Source organism: Ceratotherium simum, chromosome 29, assembly GCF_057802395.1.
Source record: "Ceratotherium simum simum isolate JZ-2026a chromosome 29, ASM5780239v1, whole genome shotgun sequence".
Lineage (NCBI taxonomy): Eukaryota > Metazoa > Chordata > Mammalia > Perissodactyla > Rhinocerotidae > Ceratotherium > Ceratotherium simum.
Window position 1 is genome coordinate 19,237,289 of NC_141928.1, and position 27,164 is coordinate 19,264,452.

General features: G+C 43.8%; 1 protein-coding gene across 4 annotated transcripts in view; it reads left to right on the forward strand.

Annotated features, from left to right (window-relative positions):
- ASTN2 (astrotactin 2) overlaps nt 1–27,164 on the forward strand; it is an 841,205-nt gene that overhangs the window by 116,859 nt on the left and 697,182 nt on the right. For all 4 annotated transcript variants that reach the window (XM_087419200.1, XM_087419201.1, XM_087419203.1 and 1 more), the window contains exon 2: nt 3,602–3,789. In XM_087419200.1, coding sequence (XP_087275326.1) covers nt 3,602–3,789 — 188 coding nt within the window. The remainder of the gene's footprint in view (nt 1–3,601; nt 3,790–27,164) is intronic.

Consider the following 27,164-nt stretch of genomic DNA (forward strand, 5'->3'; position numbering starts at 1 on the left):
AGCTCTGGGTGGAAACTTCCAGACAGACTGGACAGAAATTACTTATGCCCTAAGACAAGAGGAAAGCTGGGCTGTTTGAGGAACAGCTGTAGAGCTGGAGCACACGATGAGAGGACAATGGTAGGAGGTGGGTCAGGGTAATGCACAGTCTCTTGGACCACATTAAAATGGAGAGTATAGGCATGTGTGGGCAGAGACATGGGGGAGGGAGAGAGAGTAGAATTTCTGCTACTAAGCGACTATGAGCTTCCTAAAGGCAAGGCTATGTCTCATTTCACTCCATATTCTGAGCTCCTAAACTGCCTGCAATGGGGTAGATCCTCGATAAAGAGTGTTGAATGAATAAACAAACACATGAATAAATGAATGAATGAGCAAATGAATGACCAAGGTCTTCTGCTTCTGCTAAAGCAGTTTTCTCTTGGAGGTGTCATGCCCCTCCTCACACCCCGACCACAGTTTCTTTTCTTTGTAATAGCATAAGTCCAGAGCTGTTCTCTGTGATTCAATATTTACTGTGTTTCACACACTGTTATTATCATTTAACGTTTACTGTCTGCTGACTGTGCACTCAGCGCCGTAGCAAACAAAGAGCTCAATCTAGTCTTGGTTCGTGGGCTAATTTAGTCAAGGAGAAGGAGACGTTGTGAGAGAAACTGACATAGTAGAAATTGCATGGACTGGAAATCCACTGGGTCCAGGCGGGGACAAATTTACCAGTAACCTTAAGCAAGAGACTAACCCTCTGTGAACCTCTGTTTTCTAATCTGAACATGGGGAGGACAAGCCTCGTGAGTGGTGGGATTTCAGGCACAGGCTGGGGAGAGCTCCAGGAGTAAGGAACACAGATTTCAGCAAGCATTCCTCCACTTACTCTGCCTCCATCTATACCAGGCTGTCAGCCAGATGTGACCTGCCTTGGGGCTTTCTGCCGGTGCCATTCCAGGGACTCTTAGCACAATAAGTGCCTGCCCAGCCCGTGGCACACAGATCCTCCTTCTTGAGCTGCCGAATGAGAGACGACTATTTCCAGAGACAACTCTCAGCCCTGGGTACCCTGGGCATCTGGTTCTGGCTTTGCTGCACTGAGAGGAAAGTGAGTGAGCTACTGAGCAAGTGCCATTTACCATAATGTCTTCACCTTGCCTCGGCCCAGATGGCTGGCTGCCAGAGAAGCTGCTGCCAAGGCCTCGGGTGCTGAGGCAGGGAGGTGGGATGGTGGGAGGAGAGAAGATGCTGGGGAGAGACCTGCTTCACAAACTGAGCACCTAGCCAGTCTCCTCCCCTGGGGCCAAAGAGTAAGCTGGGGCTTCCATGTCCAAGGAGCTGATGAACTCTTGTGATTAACTCCAGCCTTGCTCAAGTTGTGGTGTAGCAAGGGAAACCCAAGCAGGTTTTCACTTGTTCTGATAACTTACTATGTTCTTTCCGCTTTGTCTTTTACTTGGAATGAGGTGGGAGGCCGTTGAGGGTTTAGAGCAGAGGAGAGACATGAGCTGATCAATGCTGTGGCAGGATTCCTCTGGCTTCCGATGGAGAATAGACAGAAGAGGCAAGAGGGGAAGAAGAGAATCAAGTTAAGAAGCCCTTGCAGGGCTGGCCCCGTGGCTTAGCGGTTAAGTGCATGCGCTCCGCTACTGGCGGCCCGGGTTCAGATCCCGGGTGCGCACCGAGGCACCGCTTCTCCGGCCATGCTGTGGCCGCGTCCCACATACAGCAACTAGAAGGATGTGCAACTACGACATACAACTATCTACTGGGGCTTTGGGGGACAAAAAGGAGGAGATTGGCAATAGATGTTAGCTCAGAGCCGGTCTTCCTCAGCAAAAAGAGGAGGATTAGCACGGATGTTAGCTCAGGGCTGATCTTCCTCACACACAAAAAAATAAAAATAAAAAAGAAGAAAAAAAGAAAAGAAGCCCTTGCAGTAAGCCAGGCAAGAGGGGATGGTGCTTCGGCCCAGGTGGTTCCAATGCAGGAGCTGAAAAGGATTGAATTTAGACTGGCTTTTGAACGATTTCTTGAGTGAGCGGATGAGTAGTGGGACAGAAAGCAAGCGGCCAAGGATGTCTCAAGGTCTTTTTCAGAGCAGCTGAAGGTGATTTAGATTCTGTCCCTATTAATAACAATAATGATAATAAATATTAATAGCTAACTTTTTATAGCACTTCTTAAGTGCCAGATGCTCTTCCCCTAAGGACTTCTGATTGTGAACTTTAAGGAGTTAGAGTCTATTGGGAATGGATGATATAAGAATGATTCAGTAGAATTTGGTGAGCTAACATCATCTCCTCATCTCTTCAAGGCAACTCTTTCATTCAGTGTCGCCAGATATGATGGGGACTGCAGTAGGGCATGGGGAGAGTTGATTGCATAAGAAGGTGTAACTCAGTTTCCTCCATTAGTCCTCAAGAGCACCTGTGTGTGTATGTACATGAGGCCTTTGGGAACCTAGGAATACTGCCTCTAGGTCAGTTCTGTGTCTTGAAATGAGGGACCAGAGTTCCAAGCCTCAGACGCTATAAAGGCTACTTGTCTACTGATGGATTACCTCTGTCTCCTGTAGTAGCTCTCACTTGAGTGAAGACCTGATAATTCTCCAGGAATCCCCCAACCCTTTTCTTTTCTTCACAAGACACACTGATAGGCCTTGTCCTTCTAGGACGTTTCCAGGGACACATCTGTTTGGTAGACAGCACTAAGAAAAGATTGTGTGATCCCAGTGCAAGGACACTTTTGTTACCTTATGCTGTCGCCTTTCTTACTTAATAAAAGGCTATGTTGGTATGATTGTATTGAATGGAAGTACTATTAAAATGATATATATTTAAAGAATCTACAGAGGGAAAAACAGCATAGAGGCAAGTTAGGAACTTCAAGTCAGGGGACTTTACAATTTACTAGAAAATTCTAACTTCCCATTGGTTATAAGAGAACAGTAGGGTAGGACAGTGGCTTTTCAAGTATTTTTAAGCCATGGAAACCTTTGTGTCAACAATCCCTTGCTTGGGAGTGCAGTATATACACTACAAAAAAATGGAGCTGCTCTGATTGGAGCAGGAGAAATGGCTCAGAACAACTCACTTGCTCAGCTCCTTTCCCATAAAGAATGATCCTGAGGCACCTCACTGGCCTGGATGTTCTCTTGGGCCTTTCCAGCTCTGAGGTTCTGCAGTTCTGCCATAAGCACTTCCAGATCAGCTTCTAGAGAATTCATGCTCTGAACTCCCACTCTTCTCATAGATGTTGTCCCTTCACCTTCTTCTAGTTCCATGGCCTCAGAAGAATGTAAGCACTTTAACCTCTTGCTTAATTTGCTTCAGTAGAATGAATTACTTTATCATGCTATAAATAGGAGCCCCAGACAGACCTGGGTTCAAATCCTGCCTCTGACACTGTGTTGTTGGGGAGAACCTTGGCTACAGTTGACCCATTTATAAATGGAAGTGATGATCTCTGGTTCATAGATTGGATGTGGGGAAAGATATCCTGGTACAAAGTAGGTGCCTTTGGAGCTCCTGAATATGTGTGGCTCCTTCCCTCCCTGGAGCACCGAGGCCGGGCATGCAGCTCACCCAGCACCTTGGGTCTTGTCTTGCAGAGATGTCGGGCACGGCAGCAGACATCTCCCTGGTGCACTGGAGACAGCAGTGGCTGGAGAATGGCACCTTATACTTCCACGTCTCCATGAGCAGCTCTGGGCAGCTGGCCCGGGCCACCGCCCCCACCCTCCAGGAGCCCTCGGAAATTGTAGAGGAGCAGATGCACATTCTCCACATTTCTGTGATGGTGAGTGAGTGGGAACGAGGTGGGGGGCCTGGAGGGGACAGGGGAGGGCGAGGTGGAGAGAGGACAGAGGAGGGCAGGGGATTGCCAGCCAATGGAGGGAAAGAGCTGGCACGGTGTGAGAGGTTAGAATGATAAACAGAAGGTCAGATGGATTCGTGGTGTCACTTGGACTGATGCATACCCATCCATCATCTGTCAGCTGTGACAAACTAATTGTGCTTCAGAGAAGAAAATCAAGGGTCTGCAACTCCTTGGCCTTTTGGCCGACATCTCTGGGAATAGCTGTTTAACATCTGTCACGTGCTTGGCCTGTTTTGCCCAGGGCTGAGGTTCAGTGCTGCAGAATACAACTGGCCTTTCCAAGAATGACTGAACAACAAAATTGGAACAAAATTGGCATGGAGCTGCCCTTTCACAAGCGCCCTTAATGTGCAAGGTGCTCTAACCCTCGCAACACCTCCTGCAGTGTAGACACTACATGGTGGCCCCTGGAGCAGGGCTGAGCATAGCTGGTGTGATCCCACATGGAAGCCCCTCCATTACCCTCACTTTATAGTTGTGAACAGTTCTTCAGAAGGGCAAAGAAACTTGCCCAAGGTCACCTAGCTAGTAAAAGACGGAGCTGCTCTTGGATGTTCGAACCCAAGCATGTCTGGCTACAAAGCCTGGACTAGGTCCTCTACACTCTGTTTCTCTCAATGCAAGAATTTACTGAGTATCTACCGTGGGTCAAGCACTGCGCTGGGCACAGTTGTGGACATTATCTCATTGTGTTCTCACCAAGAATGCGTGAAGTCAGGCATGTCACCTCATGTTAGAGATGAAGTTACTGGCACAGAGAGGTGAAGTGACCAGCCACCTCTGTTGGCCCCATGATCTAGAACCTTCTGAGTCTGCTGCCTCCTCCGAGAAGGCTACTAGAGCTGAAATCACTTGAATGATAGTCTGAATGTGTGCAGGCTATATTAATGGTTTCTTTAAAAAGCTGTAATTAATGGCTTTGTGCAGTAGATAGAAAAAAGCAGATTCAGTGTGTGGGATGTATGGGGTCTAATTGGCTCAAGAAGAGATCAGATAACAGCTACAGCTGACGTCCCCTAGTTCTGTTCACTCCTCAAGTCACTCTTACATTATTTTCTCCTTTAGCATAGCTCTGCCAGATGCATGAGGGTCGGAAATGTTATTCCCCACCTATGTGTGAGGAAGGTATGGCTCAGAGAGAGGAAGTGATTAGCATAAGGATACTCAACAAAGTAGGACTACCACCCACCCCTTCATTTCTTCCTTCCATTCCAGTCAACAGTATTTATTGAAAGTCTACAGTGGAGCCGATCTTTGCTTTTGGTCTCTGGTCTCCTGGTTCCTCTTCAACTAACTCTGTGCATTAGACATTCTGATTAGGGCTGAGTAAGAGCTTGGAAGTTTTCTCTTTTTGGAAAAACACACACATACCCCAGCTAGACAGCAACGTTAATTTTGGACCTAACGCATGCTTATCACGTGGAGGAACAAATCAAGGCTTTTGTGTTATTCACGGAATGAGTGTGATAGACTTTTCCCATGTATATATTTAGCCAATGATGCAGCCACACGCCAAGCCAAGTGGGGGCCTGCATGCTAACTTTGGGGGGCAAGTTTGTAAGCACCATCTCAGGGTACTTGCTGAGTTCCTCATGGGGTCTGGGCACCATCTCACGTAAGAAGGGTTGAAGGGGCGTGACTGCTCTTCTTTTAATTTTTGAGAGTGAGACTTGGTTTTGACTAATGTTATTAAGCATTTTCTGTGTTCTGGCACAACGTTTACTTACATACATCCTTCCCGTAAGCCAGTAACGTAGATAGTACTATCTCAATTATAAATGATCTTAAATGAACTTTCTCTGCCTCCAGGCCCAATGTTAGTTCCACTAAATCAGACTGTCACCCCAAGGACTATAGGTATTTCTTACCTTTCCCTTCTGCTCACTGAGTTCAGCTTGGAAAGAAGAACTCACTAAGACCCAGATATCTCTGAGATTCCCTGTAATTCAGGATGTGGCTGGCAGAGTAGGCCATGTGGAAGTTGGCACACTTCAGAGCTGCCCTGTCCACGTGCTGAAGTGGCCCAAGGCTACCACCTTGTGGTTCCACCAGTTCTTTTCCTCCTTCAGGGCTCCAAAAGCTACATCTTTCCTGTCCTCACCTTACCCTCAGGAGACAGAGTCATGTCCAGGAAATGTTGAACCCCAAGGCATCCATTGATGGCAGCCCAGTCTCTCAGAGGTGGGGGACGCCTCAGAGAACGCTGCCATCTCTCTAGACGTAGGGTGACATGGAGATTACAGCATAGATTTCAGAGCCCAAGTGCCTGGATGTAAAGTCCCATGCTGCCACGTCACACTCTGGGTGATCTTGGGCAAAGTATTTAACCACTCCATGCCTTTTTTTTTGTCATCTATAAATGAGGGTTATGGTAATACTTGTTGTGTAGGTACACTAAGCACTTGGTTCAGAGTTGCTTGGCACATAAGAGCATTAGCTTTTGTTATTACTGGCACTTTTATTATTGAGATGTGCTGATGTATTATACCCTTTCATTTCATAGATGGATAAACTGGGGTCCAAATACAGGCTAGGACTGCTCCAGGATCCCCTAGCTGGTCAGCGGGGCTTGGCCTGGAGGACAGGCCTCTCTGTGGCTCAGACTCTGTCCTTGACATTCTGGCTGCAGATGGTTCAGCTAGAACAAAAAGAGTTTGTGCCCTCTCCTAGCCCCACCAAAGCAACCATTCAAAATGGCATTCGTAGTGGCTGGAATCTGTCTTTATGTTTCACAGATGAGAAATCTGAGACTCAGTGAGTTTAGTTGACTTGCCTAAAGCTACATGGCTAACAGGAAGGCAGTTCTGCGACCTGGCTTTTCCCAAGATTCCAAATTCATGTCACATGGCTACTCATGACATCACAGCTTTCACTGTGTTGAATTTCGCATTGTTTTGATGTTTGTTGAAGATCTGAGATGGTTTGTGGGAAGACCTAAATCATCCAGTCAAATCTCAAAGAAATCTGGAGGTCAGGAACAATGGTCTCCATCCTCTTCTTAGCACAAACATCCTGTCCACCCATGCAGGGTGACCAGCTCCTGCTCAGCCACTGGAACCTGCCACAATCCATGCTTACTGGAGTGGAACCAGCATGCTCTATTGGGCTTGTTAAGTCCTAAGTTGAGCATCTGCTTTGTCCCTGAAGGTCACATCATCTGACAATTAATATCCCAAGGGTCATGCAACAAGGAGGTATTCAGTGAACCCCAGGACAGAAGAAGGGAATGGAGGGTCATCTCATCTAATCCTCTGCTCCAGGTTCAGCTTCTCTGAGCAGTCACGTGCCTGCCTCAGCCATGCAGGCAGCATGATGCAGAGAAGAGAGCAGAGGTTTCAAATCCACAGTCTCTCTTACTTCCTGTTTCCTGATGGTTTTACTCTGGGGGAGTTCCTTCACCTCTTTGAGCCTCGGTTTCTTTTTCTATGAAACATAACTGATCATACCAATTTCACAGGGCTATTGAAAGAATGGAAGAAATATATAAATAGTACTTAATATTGTGACACATCGTGAGCACACAAAAACGGGCTGTTAAGATTACCATTGCAGCAGTGTTTAAGGGACTCTAATCTAGGAGTAAGAAGACATTGGGTTTAGTCTTATTTTTGCTGCTCTTTTGCTATCTGATCTAGAGAAATAATTTTAATACCTGAAATTATTATTTACTATGCTAGGTAGTGTTCCAAATTTTGTTTTTGTGCATTATTAAATTTAATCCCCATGACAAATCTTAAGGTGGATACTATTATTATGTTTATTTCATAGATGAGGAACCTGAAATGTTAATAAAATTAATAGCTGTTGTGTGATTTGGTCACACAAAGGTTAAGTGGTAAAACCAGTGTTTCACTCTATATAGGCTGACTCCAGGACTTCCACCCTTAATCTGTATGGTGCCACCATTTCTCTTCTCTGTGCATTCGTTGCTGGCTTAAATTATAAGATATTATGGGTAAATTCTTACAAAGACTTCCTCCTTACATGGAATCCATGGTTATATTAACAGAGTTTGTGACTTGCAAGTCAACTCCAAGGTTGAATCATGCCTCTGTTAGTAGCTTTATGACCTTGGCCAAGTCAACCTCAGCATCTGAAAAATTGATGTAATATTCCCCAATTTTTAAAGTTTTTCTAAGTACCAAATGAAGTTACACGTTCAAGTTTCCTGCATAGTGAAAATAATGGCTACCATCTTTGAGGACTTTGTGTATGCCAGGCACAGTCTAGGTAGAATATATGCATTATTCCACTAAATTGTTCTAATGCTGTATAAGATAGGTACTGTTATTGTCCCTCATTTACAGATGAGGATCCTGGGAGTTAGTGAGGTTTTATAACTTGCTCCAGTTCACATCATCAATGAGCGCCGAAGCTGAGATTCCATCTGCTATCTGTCCACATTGAAAGTCTTTGCTCTTGGGCATAATTCTGCATGGTGCAGTGCCTGACTTTCAACAAATGCTCAGAAAGTGGGAGTTGTTATTAAAATGTTAGCTGCAGTAGAACATTGGTGACAAAATATTGTGAGACAGGAGATGAAAGGAAATGTTTGGTTTGGTGAGGAAGAAGAGAAGACCTTTGAGGATACGTTTCTTTCAAAAGGACCATCCCGTAGAAAATGCTGCAGATTTATACTGGTGGGCCTCAATGAGGGGGAACTACAAGGGACCAGAATTCCTGTTCATGCCTGGATAAACCTTTTAAAGTATTTGAGCTATCCAGCAGTGGAGTGGAGTGAATCAGGGGATAGAGTTTCTTGTCTCTGGGGGTATGCAAGCAAAAGCTAGACGCCCTATTCGTCAGGATTTTTAGAGGAAAAATAGTTAAATTAGATGACTGTTATAGTTCCTTCCAGCTTACAAGATCTATGATTCTATGGCATGGTAATATATAGAAAAATACTTTGAGGATTATAAAGTGCCACATAAATCTAAGGAATTATTATTACCATTCTCAATCATTAGCTTCATTTAAAGGGTCTGTGTGATATGGGGATAATACTTTTTAAAGCTTTCTGTGAAAAATGACTTTAGATCATTTCCCCAACCGTTGCATTTAGTCATTCACGGTATATCATGCATTCCTTAGTTCATTGATTTAATCACTCAATCATGCAACGGTTTACTTGCCTACTAAACCTAACAATGAAAATCATATCTGCTAGAAAGAAAGAAAAAAGAAAGCTTTTAAAAAATCAACCACAAGCTTAGAACAAGCCAACTATATGGGATCTGATTTCTAAAAGTGCTCCTAGATTTTAAGTTGGATTAATGAATGACTAGTTCTGTGAACATCTAGTTTTAGAGGTTCTAAATGTTAGTTGAAATATCGTGCTTACTTTTGGAGATCACATGTCAAGAGAAACGATAAAGAACTAGAAAAGTTATGAGAAAATAATCAAGACAGTGAAGAATCTTAAAATAATAATGCTAACAAGCTAATAAGCATTATGTTATAATGCTTAGTTAGTATTATAGTAATTGACACCTATTTAAATCATTTAATTCTTACAATAATCCTAATTCAACAGATATCATTATTACTCCTATTCTACTTAGGAGAAAGTGTAGACACAGAGAATGTAAGTAACATGCAAGAGCCCGGTGTCCCAAGGTTCATATTCTGGCTCCATAACTGACCCACTGGCTATGTGACCTGGCCATGTTTTTTCCCTCTGCTTCTATTTCCTCTTCTGTAACGGAATGAAGATGGAGGTACCTGCCTATGGGAGCTATTGTGAGGATGACCAAAGATGATACACATAAAGCACATATGCTAGAGCCTGACACATAGTGAGGTCTTCGTAAGTGTTAGGAGTCTGCTCTTTATAAGTGTATTAGTTTCCTAGGGCTGCCATAACAGAGTACCACAAACTGAGTGACTTCAACAACAGGAATGTATTATCTGACAGTTCTGGAGGCCAGAAGTCTGAGTTCAAGTTGTCGGCAGGCCATGCTCTTTCTGAAGTCTCCAGAGCACTCCCCTAGCTTCTGGTAGTTCCTTGGCTTGTGGCAGCATAAATCCAGTCTTCACATGGTGTTCTCCTTGTGTGCATGTCTGCCTCTGTGTCCAAGTTTTCCCGTTTTTATAAGAACACCAGTTATATTGGATTGGGACCACCCTAATGACCTCATTATAAATTGGTTACCTCTGTAAAGACCCAATCTCCATATAAGGTCACATTCCGAGGTACTGGGGATTAGGAGTCCAACATGTCTTTTTAGGGGGACACAGTTCAACCAATATTGCTATTGCCATTGCAACCAATAGTGCTATTGCTGTGTTATTCATAAGTGATATTATTGAAGGGTGCCAGGTGGGAGAAGCCAAGCCATTACAGACTGCAGGTCCCAAAAGCCTTTCAGAGAGAAGGCAGAGTAGTGGGGGACACATCCTGACTAACAGGAATAATTTTAAAAGGGAAAACTGCAAAAATCCAGTGGCAGAAAAACCATGTGGTTCACATAGCACAAAAAGCTATGGCCCAGGACTCAGGTGTCCCAGCCCTGCCACTCACGTGCTCCATGACCTTATGTAAGTCACATTTGCTTCTTAGCCTTAGGATCGCCATCTGTAAATTGAGATCATTAAGCTTCGATCAGTTGCCAAGACATGATGAAGTTTGGCATTACAGTGATCCCAAGTACATTTTTATGTAAGTGGGCCATAACTCATGAATCTCATTTACTTTTTTTTTTCCAGAAATGGTATTTTTAAAATCACAAATAAATTGTTTAATTAAAAAAAATTTAAATCACATGAAATTTTTAGCTTGGCCTTGACTTACCTCAACAACAAAGGTTTGGTAAATGCCTGCAGGATCTCTAGGTCGCCTTATGAGAAAATTAGGAGAATAATCCATGCCTTCTGTCTGTAGGAAATGTGGCTTATCTTCCATAACACTTAGGGATGCAGCATAAGGAAGTGCAATGAACATGGAGTTTGGTGTAGGAGGCCTGGTTTCAAGCTTAGACTGTATCTCATACCAGCTGTAGAGATTTGGACAAATCTTCACCTCTCTGAGCTACTCGTTTGGTCATTTGCAAAATGGAAATAAAATTAAAATCATGAGATTGAACTGAGATAGTGCACATGAAAGCATTTGGCTAGATTTTCCCAAAAGCAATGGAACTAAAAAATATGGTTGGAATGTTGGAGCTGAAATCACCTTAGACTTTGCAGAATCCAACTCTTCTAATGAATCAGCTTCCTCTTGTTTATTCTACAAACAAATCTCTCTGAATCTCAGTGAGTGACCAAACAGCACTTTATTTCTCATGCACGTTACATGTCGGCAGCTGCAGTGGCTCAGCTCTGCATGTCTTCTCATTCTGGAACTTTGGCTGAAAAGGAGCCCCAATCTGAGACGTTTGGTTTTCATGGCAGAGGGAATGAGCAAAAGAGCTGGCAGAAATCTAGGATGCCTCTTAAAGCGGATGCTCAGATGTGTCTTCTCTCACATTCTGTGGGCCTAAGCATACCAGGCCCAAAGCGAATGGCAGGGGTATGCAGTTCTTTACAGAAAATGGGCATGTGCCCGATGGCAAACAACAATAGACTATACCCCACTTTCGTTTTACAGATGGAGAAAATGAGGCCAGAAAATGGATGTTCTCCATCCCTACCCCATTCATCTGGGCTGATGATCAAGCCCAGATGGAAAAGGTTGACAAAGGCATCCTGGAGGTGGCAAGAGGCAACTCAGAAGGGAGCCTGAAGGCAGTTCCTTTGAACCTTCTGGCCAGAACAGAATGCAGGATGGGAGTGAGCATAAGAAAAAAGAAATGTGCATGATGTGAGACAGAGGGAGGCAGAGAGAAACACAGACAGGAAAAACAGACATCCACCGATATTTATTGAGAAACTATTCTATACTAGGTGTCAACTTAAAAAGCAAATTTGCCTGTTATTTTATCTCAAAATGGATTTATTCAGGAATAGCCAAAAAAATTGCAATTCTGGATGTGCGTGCTATGGCAAACCATAGGCAAATCCAGCAAACAAAGAAGAGAAATTGCTTTTTTTGAGAAAAACGGGGAGTAGGGAGGGGCTGTTCTAAAGGAAAGTCTGTTGGAGGAAAGTAACAGTTCAGGGCAGCAATGGGCTTCTCAGTGGCTGAGCTGCAGCATTTCTCATTGGCTGGGCTGTTGCCAGATGGGGAGAGAAAGCTTCCTTCGCAGTAAAGTAGTTTTTCCTCTGGTCTAAGATGCAAACCTTCAGCTCTTCCTGGTTGGTGTAGTTGATGATGTGTGATAGGACATGAGAGTTCCCCCTATAGGCCTTCCCAACTCCAGTTTAGTTAAGGTTTCTTTTATTAATTTCCACATAGGTATATAGAAACTACCAGTGACAGAGAGAAATAAAGGGAAACTGAGAAAAAGGGAGCCAAGGACAATGAGAGAGACGTAGAAAAATAAAGGCAAATTGACAGGAATAAGCAGAAAAAGAGTTAGCAATAGAAGCAGAATCAGGGGAAGAGGAAACAGAATAAAAGAGAAGGAGGAAGCCACACAGAGAGAAGTAAACAGGAAAGAAAACAGAGAGCCTAGTGACAGGGGCAGGTAGAGCCCAGTGCCCAGGCAGAGCGTGGAGGGTGGGCTGCAGGGCTGAAGGGCCGGGCACTAGGAGAGATGAGGAGGCTGAGGAGGAAGTCAGGCAGACAGAGGCAGCATCCAGCAGAGACAGGGCAGGTCTGAAGTGGGGCACCGGGCACAGTGGATCTCAGAAGAGGCAGCAGAGGGGAAGGTGGATGAGGCTGCACTGTCAAGTCCTGGAGAAGGGGGAGGGAGGGGAGATCCAGAGACCCGCAGAGAAGCAAAGTGGGGAGGGGCCAGACAGGTTGGCTGAAGAGTCAAGGCCAGTGACCCTTTGGTGGCCACTCCCCACCTCCTTTGCTTCAGCCTCTTGTTCCACGTTTTATTTTCCTTCAAAAACTTGGGGCCTTTGTATGGTATTCTAATGACACGGAATTAATGAATGGGTGTGTGCGCATGTGCGGTGCACTGTTCTCGCTGTTTGCTCCCTTTCCGCATGCCCTGAGTTGCCCACCGTAAAAATGGGATGTGAGCTGAGCTTTGGACACATTGAAGCTTCCACCTCCCCCTTAAATTAATCCCCCTATCTCCTCTCTCCCAGATCCTCAGAAGGCAGCTTAGTCTGGTGGAAATGTGGGTTTGGAGACACTACAGATGTATGTTCAAATTGTGACTCTTTCTCTTATTGCTGTTTGACCTTGGGCACGTTCTTGAACTTCCCTGATTCTTACTTTCTCCTGCATTTTCAGTGAGGCTGTGGATGCCTTAGTCGTGGGGCTGAGGGGAGAAATAGATGATAAAAGACGCATAAAGTGTCTCAGAACAGCACTCAGAGAAGGTCCCTTTCTTTTCCTTTTGCCTTTTAAAATATTTCCTCCTAATTGACCATCGTGCATGGCCTTTGCAATATCCTTTGAGCCAAGTTGGGCAGGAGTTATTAAGAATATCGACTCTAAAATACTGATATAAATAATTGCGTAAATAAATAAATGGGATAGAAGAGATAGCTCTTTACAGTAGAATCCCAGTTAATAACTGTAAAAGGAAAGTGGGAAACAGAAAGCCACCATTAGACAGTCACTGCGGTAATAATTACTACTGACGAGATCCACCGATGTATACTAAAATTAATGGTTGAAACTTCAAGAAGAAGCAAGATATTTGCAGAGTCTCAAAGTATCACATACCCCCGGATATTTATTAATTACGAAAGGAAAATAGTGACTTTACAGTGGAGAAATCTGGCAGATACCACTTGCATTAGCTTCCTAGGGCTGCTGTAACAAATTACCACAAACGGGGGGGCTTAAAATAACAGAAATTTATCCTTTCACAGTTTTGGAGACCAGAAATCCAAAATCAAGCCTCAGCAGGGCTGCGTGCTCTCTGGGGGATATTCCATTCCTTGCCTCTTCCAGGTTATGGTGGCTCTGGGGCTTCCTTGGCTTGTGGTTATGTAACTCCAATTTCTGCCTTTGTCTTCACATCACCTTCTCCTCTGTGTCCTCTCTTCTGTGTCTCTCATACGGACATGTGTCATTGGATTTAGGACCCACCTGGATAATTCAGGATGATCTCCTCCTTGTAAGATCCTCAACTTAATTACGTCTGCAAAGATCCTTTTTTCCAAAAAAGGTCACAGTCACAGCTTCAAAGGATTAGGATGTGGACATATCTTTTTGGGGTCCACCATTCAACCAAATGATCAAGGTTAACACCACCAAGAATAAAACGTATCAACATCATGAGTCCCCTGATCGGAGGAACAGAGAAGGGCACAATGCCATTGCTGTAGAATTCTTGCTAAAAATGTGTAACCTCGTTCTAATCATGAGAAAATATCAGACAAACCCAAAGTGTGGGACATTCTACAAAATAACTGACCAGCACTCTTCAAAAGTGACAAGATGATGAGAGACAGGAAAGACTGAGGGCTTGTCACAGATAAGAGAAGACGAGCGAGGATGAAAACTAAATGCTGTGTGGGATCCTGGATTAGGTCCTGGACCAAAAAGAAGAACATTAGTGGAAACCCTGGTGAAATTCCAATAAGGTCTGTGGTTTAGTTAATGGTATTGTATCATTGTTAATTTCCTGGTTTTGGTTATTCTATTTTGATTATGTGATGTGTCAACTTTAGGGGAAGCTGAGTTAAGAGTATAGAGGAGCTCTCTGTACTAACTTTGCAACTTCTTGTGAGTCTATAATTATTTCAAAATAAAAGAGTTCAAGACTTTTAAAAAAAAGAATATCAACTCTGGAACAGGACTCCCTGGGTTAGAATCGTGGCGTCACCACTTAACTCGAGGTGCGACAGTGGTTAACTTACTGCTCTGTGCCTCAGTTTCCTCCACTGTAAAATGGTGATAATAATAGTCTCTACATCATGGAATTAGAATAAGGTAACATATGTAAATGCTATACAAATGTTGTATCATCAGTTTCATTCTATTGCTGCTGTTATTGTTCCTATTTCTCAAATGATAAAACCAACACCTAGAAAGTTACAATGACTCTCTCCTAAGATCACACAGCCAGTGCCCGAGGCCAGAATTAAACTTAAGTTTCTGATTCCCAGTCATCTCTCTACTCTGTGGTGTCTCTTCTCTTACAGGGGCAAGGATGGGTAAGGACCTTTTAGGGGCCCATTTCCATAATCATCTCATTTCCATACTCTACGTGTTGTTAAGGTGCTCCTCACCCTGGACTGCGGAAGAAGGCAGCTAGCTCTCCCTGGCCATGAATACATAAAAGTGATGAAAGCAGAAAATTCTGACTTAATTCTCAAAAAAAAAAAAATAAAGCTTTTTTAAAACTCATTTAGTACAACTCCCTCATTTTAGAGTGAAACAGATACAGAAACAAAACCTATAGGTCTCAAAGAGTGACTCAGTCAGTGTCACAAGGCAGGTCAATGACAGAGCTGGCTTTCCCATCTAGATCGTAGGACGGGTTTTGTGTGTGTGTGTGTGCGTGTGTGTGTGTGTGTGTCTGTGTGTGTGGTCGCCACTGTACCACACTTTCTAAACCTTCTCCAGCTGTGATCTGCACTCACCAGAAAGCCTCTGGCTCCATGCGTTGGGAGCCATACACATATAGCTTCAGCACAACGATATTTCATTTCATTGTGGTAATCATCCTGTCTGCAAATCTACCAATACGGCAAACAATTACCCAATTCAAACTTCTGCTGCTAATGTTCCCCAGCTCAAGGGCGTCTTTAATAGCCAAATAATACTTGTTTTTTCTTCCTTCCCTCTCTGTTTTTTCCTAATCTCTCCCCGATGAGACATAACATTAATTACAGCAGTTAACAGAAATTCTGTCTCCATTACTGCCTGCCACCTTCTCCATCTTGGCTTCCGCCTCCAAAATTTCTCTCCTGAATGAAGGGAGGGGGGATTTCTGCAGACGTGTGATTGTATTTATTTACCTTTTCTCTGCCTGCCTCCTTTGTGCTGAATTTTAAGTCAAGTAGAATCAATATTTTCACTGGGGGTGTGCGTGAGTGTGAATGTGTGTGTGTTGTTTGCGTGTGCCTGCTTCATAATCTTGCTGTCATTCTGAGCTAATTGTGTTGTTTCCTCTTGTGTGGAAGGAAATCTTATCTGTTTTGGATTAAAATTCAATGAAGGTCACAGCGGCTGGAAAACTTACCAGACTGCTGCAATTAATGTTCATTTGGCTTTGATAAATTGGAACGTTCCCCTCAATAGGACTGGAGTGGATTTCAGAAGCAATAATTCTTCCATTAACTCAATGATTCCGCCTGTGATGGAGGACCTTGTCCTGCTTTTGTTTGTCATCTGTCACTTGGAGGAGCTGGGCATATGTCGGAGATGATTTATCATGATGGCAGCGCCTGCTCGTATCAAAGCATTTAAAACCACTAATTATTTTTGCTCCCTGTAAATTGCTTGATTAAACAAAATATGAGCTTGGAATTAAGGTAGAAAAATCTTTTTGTGCCTCTGTTTCCACTTCTGGGTTCCCACAGTTGGGAGGTTATTACAAGTTCCTTTCAAGGGTTAGGTGAAAATGAGTCCGTCCTAGGAATAATACTGAGCACTTAGGACATGCCAGAGAATATGCTGGAGCTTCATGTGTATTATTTTACTTAATTCTTAAAACAATTCTTTAGCGTGGTTTGTCCATATCACCTGGGAGGGGACTGAAGTCCATAGATGATAAGCATTTCATCCAACCTCCAAGATTGGAAACCAAGGGTCTTGATTCTTAAGCCCTTGTATTACCGATCACTATGCATGAAGATTTTTGGAAACTACCTAATATCATTAAGTTCTGCTGTTTACTGTGGGGATTTCACTCGCTGCGGAACAAGATCTCCTTCCTACACAAGAATGACCAGGGGTGTTTGTTTAAAAGCCCATTTCCTGGGCCCTGCCCCAGGTATGCCAGATCTGAACATCTGATGAGGGGTTCTGCTGAGTCTGCATATGACAAGCTCTGATAGCAAAGGTGGGGAATCACTGACCCTCAGCTCACTGTGACCAGCAGTGGGAAAGTCACAGCCTCGGCCTGCTAATTTTTTAAATTATTCTTCACTTGTCACAGAACTCTGCCAGGTGGGCATTGTTGTGTCCATCCTACAGATTGAAATGATGAGGTACAACAAGTTAAGTGGCCTTGCCCAAGGTTGCACAGCTAGGGAGAGGTGGAGTTGGGATCTAGACCCTGCATTGGCCTCGTCAGCCTACAGCTCTATATAGCATCCCCATCTCACTGCTCCTGCCCTTGTTCCTCCGTATCCCCAGCCCTCCTTTCCTTCTCTAAAATTCTGCAGGGGTGCAAGTTGGAGCAGCTCTGGGCTTTCCCCACGGACACCCTCTTTAGTTCCTTTTTTATTACAGTTCTTATGTGTCCTGATGTTCCCCTAATGAAGCATCTAGAGGCCTGCCCTGTCTCGGCCTTCCTTAATAGGGAGTGAAATATGTTGGTGCCTGTGCCAGGGGCTTTGTTTAAATGGTTCGTAGGGCCACCAGAGGCCTTCCTGAGGAAGATGTGGGGCAGACCCCCCACCCCTCCTTACAGATCATCTCACGTGCGTGCAGGACACGTCTGCGCCATTACAATAATTACAGCAGTGTGGCTGAGTGGGGAGGAGAATCAGCTGGACCTGGAGCTGTCAGCCTTTTGCTAACTGTGATCTTGTGCTAGCGACTTGCCCTCTCCCAGCCTTGGTTTCCTTTAATGTAAAATAGGCATCACAATAGTACCTCCTCTGATAAAATCATTGCCAGGAATGGAAGCATCCTTGTTGGGTGCAAGCTTGGCATCTGATAAATAGAAATTTCTCAGTGAATTGTAGCTATTCTTAAAGCTCAAACACTGCTGACCCACTAATGTTAATGGAACCTGCTCCCATTTAACATCTTATTAAAACCTCCTGACAATATATCAAGTTGGTGTTCTATTTAATGTCCTTTTATAGCAGAGCAGGCTGAGCCTCAGAGAAGGGGCTTGCTTAGGGTCACACGGTGGGTCAGTGCCAGACAAGAAGTTCCTGAATCCCTGCCAGAACTGGGTAGAGAGGGCCATTGGTGGACGTTTGCCTGAAGTCCTGTAGACAGGTCATTTAAGGTCCAGGGTGGAATTTGGGCTGGACACTCTGCCTGCCCTTTGTTTTGAGATTCAGCATGGTGAGGTTTATAGACTGAATCGTGTCCCCCTCCAAATTCATATGCTGAAGTCCTAACCACCAATGTGACTGTATTTGCAGATAGGGCCTTAAAGAAGGCAATTAAGGTTAAATAAAGTCACAAGAGTGAGGCCCTAATCCAATAGGACTGGTGTCCTGATAAGGAGAGGAAGAGACACCTGTGATGCACATACAGCAAAATGGCCACATGAGGACACAGTGAGAAGGAGCCGTATACAAGCCGGGAGGAGGGCCTTTACCAGGAACCATCCCTATCGGCATCTTGATCTTGGATGTCCAGCCTCCAGAACTGTGAGAAGATACATTTCCGTTGTTTAAGCCACGCGGTCTGTGGAATTCTGCTATGGCAGCCTGAGCAGACGGATACAGCAGAGAACTGTGGTTGGTGCCTCCCCAGCCACCCATGGGCAGAAACCAGGGGCGCTGGAATGAATCTTTTCCTTTTCCCCTGCTCTTGTTCCTGGGACAGAAGGGAAAAGCAGAACAAGGGGAGGGGGTGATCACAAAGCAGAAAGGGAACAGGTTGGAATGGGAAGAAAGGAGAGGAGAGAGGGTTTTAGAAGGCAGGGGATGTGTCTGGCATTTAACAGCAGCTCAGTAAACTATTAGACAAATTGATTGGGAGCAGACGATTAGATCTTGTCATATGTGACATTTATGAACTTTTCACAACATGGTAGCACTGGGTGCAGGTTCAGAGGTTCCAGGGAGAGGAGCTGATGATAACAGCTTCCACTTAGGTATGGCAACAGTTTTTTTTTTTGTTTTTTTTTTTTTTCAGTCCCTTTTATATACCAGCATGGTCTTTGTCACACATGACTTCATTAAATTTTAAAAAACTCTGTTAGTGATTATTCACAGATGAGATGTGTGAGAATGTGCCCATTTGATGGATGAGAAAACTGAGATAGCCAAAGGTCACATGGCCACTTAAGACCTGGAAGCTGAGTCTGGAGCCCATTCTCTCATTAGCACATTAAGACCAGTGAGATTGGAAGAACAGCTAACTCGGAGGAGAGGCCCACACCTTGTTAGGTTTCTGCTTCTCCACTTACTACCTGTATGACCTGGAGAAGTTGTCTGACCTGTCACAGAGTTTCATAAGGGTGGAGCGAGGCATCAAGGAGGTAACGCAAGTGAACTGCTTGGTGCCTCGCCGGTAGGAAGTGCTCCGTAAATGGCAACCTCTCTTCACATCTACAGTATCCTGTTTCGTGGACTTTAAGCTGAGGACAGTAACTCATATCTTAAAAGATTGTGCTGAATGAAATGAGATAATCCAGGCAGAATGACCAGGATAGTGCCTGGCACATAATATATGTTTAGTTCATGAGGAATATGATTATTATTACCGGTAGCTGCCCAAATACCATACAGTTTAGAGATTCCTCAACTTGGGAATCTCTTAGATAAAGCACAGACCAAAAATGATGGTTTTCTGGCCTGTTTCACCCCACGCTGCTCTCGGGAGGCCCCTGAGTGGAGGAAGGCCAGCAGCCATGGGAGGTGACAGCCGGGGTCTCAGAGCCACCCTGGGGACCGTCTCCTGCTCCTAGGAAGGTGAAGACATGGCTGGCCTGACCAAGTGGTGCAAAGTGAAAAATGAGGTTGTGAAGCAGCAACAACATCTGTGTCATCATTTCTGCACCAGGAGGTCAACTGGCTTTATAAACTGTGCTGCTGCCAGAGCGGTCTTTGTTTAGGAATTAATTAGGAGGAGCAAAGAACTGCTTCCCCTACAGATTTCGGTCTCTGGAAGTTATAAGAAGCAGATGGATTTTAAGCAAATGCGTTTTTCACCCTTTAACACTATGTGAAAGGGTATGCATCAGAGCAGGGGCATCCGGGAAACGGGCATCAAGAAGGAACACCTGAGCCCTCTGCTTGTCCTACTTCTGTGTGCTCAGGCGCGTGGCCCCATCCTTTTGGCTGCTATAGTTTGTGCATCAGTAACATTCTGCTATTAATAATAGCATAGTCTGCTGAGTCTTTTTATGTGCCAGGAACGGTGCTAAATGCTTTCCACACTATTACCTTGTCTAATCTCCACAACAGCTGGGTGAGCAGGCCATTGGTAACTGCCTTTTACATGTGAGAAAACAAAGGCTCTGAGAGGCAGACTCTTGTTAGAGATGATGGAGCTCAGGCTTGAACCCAGGGTTGTGGGAGTCCAAAGTCTATGCCTTTAGTTGCTGTGCTGTAGTAGAACCTCCTCACTTTCCTGATAAAATATTCTGAGTATCCATCTGTAATAGATATCCAAGGATCTGTTAGAAGCTGAGCGAGGAATTTTGAAGAGCAGGTCTTATAAAACACGAAGATTCTCATGTGAGGGCCGATGAGGACCAGTCATGCTTTCATGAATCAACTCTATGTTGATATAGTAGTTGATCAGCCTCAAAGAATGCATTTCACCTTAGCAATGATAATAATATTAATGCCAGCTAATATTTGTACGGTGGTTTGGTTTATACAAATTAATATTGTACAGTGCATTGTCTTGAAACTTCAAGACAATGTTCGCACACCTACTGTTGCATTTTATCTTCAAAAGCATCCTTGAGTATTTAGGCGTTGATATTGTAGCTATTATTGTTATTAGGCTGGGTTGAAGCTTAGAAAGGTTCATCGTGTCCAAGATCACATAGTGACTCAATGGTAAAGCCAAACCTCCTTTCATCAACTATCTCAGCATCCCCTGGGAAAATTGAAAGGTTAGGGATGCCCTGAGGTGGAAAATAGGGAAGAGCTCATGACAGAGGAGCACTTAAAATCAGGGCATGTTAGAGGCACAAGGAACCCTTAAGAACTATTCTTATAAGACCTTCATTTTTAAAATGAGGGAAACCAGTGCTCATGGAAGGGAACTCACTTCTGCAAACTCACACAGCAAATTACTGTGACATTGAGGATAAAAGAGGGACAAATTTGGGTTTAAATCCCAAATTTTGGTTTAATCCCTACTTGTGACTTTGGCCAGGTTAGTTAATTTATTTGAGCCTTGGGTTTCTTTTCTGGAAAATAGGAAAAAACATTTCCAAATGGGCATAAGGATTCAGTGAAATGATGTGTATGAAGCTGGTGGCACAAGGCATGTCATGGGACATGTGCCCACTAAGTGAAGGTCACTGGGACAGTGGATGAGGAGGAAAAATCATGGGCCTTGGGACCAGACGGGCCTGAGTTCAACTCAAAGTTTGTCAGTCATCAGCTATGTGACCTTGGAAAAGTCAACCACGTCCTCTTGTTCTCAGTTTCCTGCTATAAAAATTGGAATGATGGCTATACCTACGCCATTTTGTTTGCTATATGAATTAAAAATAACCTATGCTCAAGACTAGCCCAGGGCGTTGCCCATAGTAAACCTCAGCTCTTGTGGGTCCCAGTGTGTTCTGCTCTTCGCACACCATGGTTTTCCCTCTCAACTTGATGTTCTTCAAGCAAACAAAGAAAGCTCATGGCGCCTTCCCTGAAGCACCACTGTTGATATATTTCCTTTGGACACTGGAGCTAAGAAGTAGTTCTGGATTCTAGTCATTTCTATTAAAATCTTCCCAGCTTTGTGGAGTGATGTGTCCCCTCCAAGCACAGAGCTAGAGGAAAACGATTTCATTAAGTGTAATTAAATATGTACTCCTGCATTAGGGAATGCCTTGGGGGGATTTGTCTTTAAAAAGTGTCATTCTTGTAGCAAAGACACCTGTTATGCTAATGGTGCCATGTTAGTCTCTCCACTGGGGGCCTGGATGTTTTCTTAGAAGAGCTACTGTGAATACATTACACCCCATGCCACACTCCATGATCTTGCATCTTTTGCTTTTTCTCAAATGTAAGCACCTTGGATTCTTAATTTGGCCTCCATAACGAAGCAAATGACTGGAAGTACTTAAGTTAGTCCCCTCATTGGAGAGAATACCTGGTGGGAAAAGACTAGAAGAGAAACAAACATTTATTGAGCAATTGCCATGTTCCGGGCGTTTTGCTGAATGCATGGCTATGCTCTGCTATTTAATCTCACCACGGAAATGCAGGGTAACTATTTGTATTGTCATTTACAGATAAAGACACTGAAGCTCAGAAAGGCTACAATTTAGTTATGATACGACTAATATTTCTTGAACACCTGCCCACTGTGTGTCAAGTACCGTGTTAGACTCCTGGAATTGTGTGATCTGGTCTATGGGGTTTGTCAACAACACTAACCAGAGGCCCAGTTGAGATTGAGGCCTCAGGGACATGAAGCAGCTTGTCTAAGATAATGCTGTAGGAATGGGCAGAGCTGGGATTCAAACCTAGATCTCTTGGAGTCTTGTTTTGATCCCTTTGAAACAAGGAGGACTGGAGGTTGTTCATTCACTTCTTTAGCTTCCATAGGGGCATCTCATATGCACAAGGCACTATGTTAAGCACTGCAGGGGGTTCCAAGATGAAGCTTTCCATATCTTCGGGTGGGGACATTGAGTCAACTGTTCAGGGAAGACAAGGTAACACTGAGTCAGAGGCACGGATCAAAGCCAGAGGGAACACAGACGAGGAAGAGGTCACTTCCAGCTGGAGGGATCAAGGAAAGCTTCCTGGAGGAAGGGAAAATTGATCCAGCTCTTAAATTGTGGCATGGATTTGGACATTAGTCAATAATTTACAACTTCTGCCTCTTCGTCAAGATCTCTTTACAGTAGATGATATTAGCAAGACCCTGGAGTCAAGGATGTGTTCTACACTGACTCACTTTCCAAGAGTTATTAGATTCCTAGCATCCTAGTCAATATCAGTTCACCTGGTATTGACTACTGTGTCCCACGACAAGGGCTGGGGACTGATTAACACAGGTAAACAAGTTCCCACCTGAAAATTCACAGACTAGAAAGGGAAAGGACTAAGTTATTCTTAGTTAATTCAGGGAACACCTGGCTGGGGACAGTGAATGTAAGTTTAGAAAGAAACCTTAAAGATGGTCTATTCCGGTATTTTTCAACATTTTACACCAGAAACCTTTCATCAAAGGAAATGTACATGGATGCTTAATATATAACAGACCAAAGTGGATCTGCTCTGGCTGGAAGTTTAGAGGAGTTGGCGGTGGGGGGACAGGATCTGTTTTTATTTTTAGTTCTCCTCACATCCCATCAAAGCTGTACCCTGGTGAACATGGCTCAAAAACTACTAAACCATCCTCCACTCCCCATCATGTAACAGATAGAGGAGCTGTGTCCCGAGAAGGGAACTTACTCAAGGCCAGAGTTACTGAGCAAGTGAAGCCACGAGCCAGCTCTCTGGTATCCTATCCCAAGGATTCTGGCAACACCATTGAGAGAAGAGACTGTTTTTGGTTTTTGTTTATTTGATTTTTAACTTTTTACTTTGAAATAATTTTAGATTTACAGGAGAGTTGCAAAGAAACTACAGAGAATTCCCATATACTCTTTAACCAGCTTCCCCCAATGTTAACATCTTTCTTAACCATGGTACATTTGTCAAAACTGAGAAATTAACATTGATGTAACACTGTTAACTAAAGACTTTATTCCTCTTTCTCCAGTTTTTTTCACTGGTGTCCTTTCTCTGTTCCAGAATCCAGTCCTGGATACCATGTTGCATTTAGTTGTCCTGTCTCCTTAGTCTCTTCCTCTTCATTCCTTCTTTGCTTATTATCACTTTAACACCCATGGAGAGTACTGGTCAGATACTTTGCAGGATGTCCCTCGATTTGGGTTTGTCTGATGCTTTCTCATAATTAGACTGGGATTATAGATTTAGAGGAAGAACACCACAAAGGTGAAGTGATCCTGTCATCGCATCATATCAGGAGTTATGTGTCATCAACAGGACTTATTACTGATCACGTTAACCTTAACCACTTATTTAAGGTGGTGTCTGCCAGCTTTCTCCACTTTAAAGCTCTTATTTTTCTCTTTCCATCCTCTATTATTAGAAGCAAGTTACTAAGTTCAGTATATATGAGGAGAGAGGGGATTAAGGTCTACTTCCTGGAGGGAAGAGTGTCAAAGAATGTGTGGATATTTGTTAAAACCACCACCATGATTAATAAATATTTCGGAGAGACACTTTGAGATTCTGCAAATGTCTTGTTTATCCATAAGGTTTTTACCACTAATTTTGCATTCATCAATGGATCTTGCCTGCAGTGATTTATTACTGCAGTGGAGAAAAGGGATCTTAAAGGAAAACAAAACAAAAATACAAAGGAAAAAAAAAAAGGAGACAAGAAAAGAAGAAGAAGAAAGGTGCACACTTATTAAAGCTAGCTTCTTTTCCAGGTGGCAGACCTGAGTCAGGGTAGGTGTCGGGGAGAGAGGCGCTGCGCTGTCCTCACCAGCTTTGCTGACCTCATTCCAACATGAGGGCACTCTAATTGGCATCACCATGGCACTGTCAGTAACCGTCACACTCTGAGGCCGAAGGAGGCTCTTTTAACTCTGTTAGGAAAAGGTCAGTATGGAACAATACCATAACACCTAGCTTGCCCATTTTTTCCCCAGATTTCATCTTAAAATGCACCTAGTTGTGGAAGCGGATAAGGATATGTCTCTTAACCTAATAGTTTCTATGCTTCTATATGTATGTGTGTGTTATATGTTATGTGCATGCTTCCTTCTTGCTTTGTACACATGTTTACTACTGGGTCCCATGGCATTTAGAGAGGAAGGGAATCACAGATCCTTCCTTCACCTTTGTCCTTGGCTTTGAGCAGTCATTTAGAGCATCTTGAATCCTTGGTAAGATTCTATAAGGTCTTGATGATAAAACATGACCAACTCAAAGCTCAAGGATGAGGAAGTGCAGGTATGTGTATGAACTGCCTATGCCTGGCACTTCTTCAGGGTCTCAGGAACGGTCACAGAGAGTTAATCATGTTGGATCAGTTCATTTAGCTCTTGAAGCAAACCTCATGGAAGAGGTGGTACCTGAAGGATAGAGGTTGCCAGGAAGTATTCCAGACAGGAATTAGCATGCAGGAACCTAAGGATATTAGGAAATTCCTTACCCATTAAAATATTAGTGGACTTCCTACGCATTTTGCCTAGAAGTATTTCTGATTCTGAGGAACTGTTGTGTAGGGATGTGATCAAGCTCTTAAATGTTCTCTCTGTGTCTTTAACATCTTGGAATACCAACCCAATAAGCATCAATAATTATTTCTTAATTGGTTGGTGGGTTGGTTGGTAGATTTAGGCCCATTCAGAGACTCTGTCTCATCACCATTTGAGCTTTGTAGCAGACACTCTGGGTGTCCAGCTCAGATCCCCTCAGTGCTAAGCCTGTCCACAGATGCCAGCCCGACGTCCAGTTGCCAGCACATGTGACTCTGGCTAGGGGCTCTCTCTGGCAGCACGGCATCCCTCTGCTCATGCTTGAGGCAGGCCGGAGTGCCAGGGAATCAAGGGCAGCCCTTAATTGATGATTGTTGGGAGATGGTTAATACATATCCCACTGTCCTTGCCACTCCAGCAGGATAACTCCGAGGCTGGTTTGTTGTTTCTAAGAGTACCCCAGCAGGATCACCCTCCTGTTGCCTGCTATAGTATCTGGCTTAATAAACATCCTTTACTGGCTTCCTTCCCTTCCCTGTCTCATTTTCCCACTACCCTACCAGTGTTTCCCAAAATCTACTTCCCAAATGATCACATACTCTTAAATCCTTGTTTTCTGAATTTCTTCTGGAGAAAGACAAACTCAAATGGGGTTCTTTTGTGGCCTCTTTGACCATCAAGTTTGGGCCTAGAAGAGAAAAAAAGAATGACCATGACTTCCAGTTGGCTCTGAAACAGGTTTGCTGGTTGAAACAGAGCAAACGTCTGTCCCTCTCTGAGGCTACATCCCTGAGTAGTAAGGGGAGAGGTTGGCTCAGATGTTGCCAAAGCCATTCCCGAAGTTTTCATTCTGAGGTTTCTGCTCCCAAATACCTTTATTTCTCCATTATGTGTATAGTTGCCAGGAATTTATTTAATTTGTTTTAAGGAAATATTTACACTTCCCGCCTTCCAGGTCCCATTTTCAAAACAAACTCTTAAGTTGAACACTTTCAGGCTTAGGGAAGTTTGGATATCCTGTTTCTAGGAGCACTCGTCCTTGACTTTGAATATAAACGCAGGATAGGGGGACAGTGAATGATGTTTCCTCTTCCCCCTCCTCGTCTTTCTTCGTCCCTCTCGCTGCACTAACTTTTCCATGTGCACACATGGAAGAGGACAATCCTGAGCCTGGAAGCTCTGACCTATTTTTTTCTGACTGAATATAATAATAGGTACCGTCTTTTGAGAGCTTAGTACCTGCCAGGCACTATGCCAAACGTTTTCCATACATCACCTTGTTTATTTCTACAACAATCCTATAAGGAAGGAACTATTATTATTTTATCAAGAAGAAGCTAAGATTGGGAGAGATTACACAGCTGTCCACGATCATAGGGCTGTTACTGGTGAAGGCAGGGTTGGAATCCAGGCTTGTCTGAATTGAAGTCCTGTATTTTACTCATTATGTGCTTCTCTACATGATGAAATTCAGTAGGTGTAACTCTAAAGACCTCTATGTACTTCAAAACCTTATTCCTAAGAACTGGGTAGCCGTAGAGAGAGGGGCAGAGGAATGACTGAGCAGCCCCTCGGGAAAACATACATGGATTTTATTGGACAATAACCTGCGTGAAATAACAGTGTTCAACAAAACAATTTTTTTTCAATTTAGATTTTACTGATATAAGTGTCTCACCTAGAACTGGGGATATTCTGATCTGGTTAGTCATTTCCTGGAATATTGTGCTCAGATGTGGTGTTATCTTTAAGAAAAACCTGATCGGAATCAAGTGTGTCCAGGGAAGATTAACCACAGGGTAGTGAAAGGGTTCAAAACCATATGACCACATTCTGAAAATAACTGGGAGGACTTAGTCTGGAGAAGAGAAGACTTGGGGATCTTGGTGGGGATTACTACTTCAAATCCCAGATATCTCTCAAGGGGAAGTGGGAGTTAAATTTGTGCTGTGTGGCCATAGGACATAAGAAGCAATGGGGAGAGGCCACGTGGCAGCTTATTCCAGCTTTATTTTAAAAAGATAC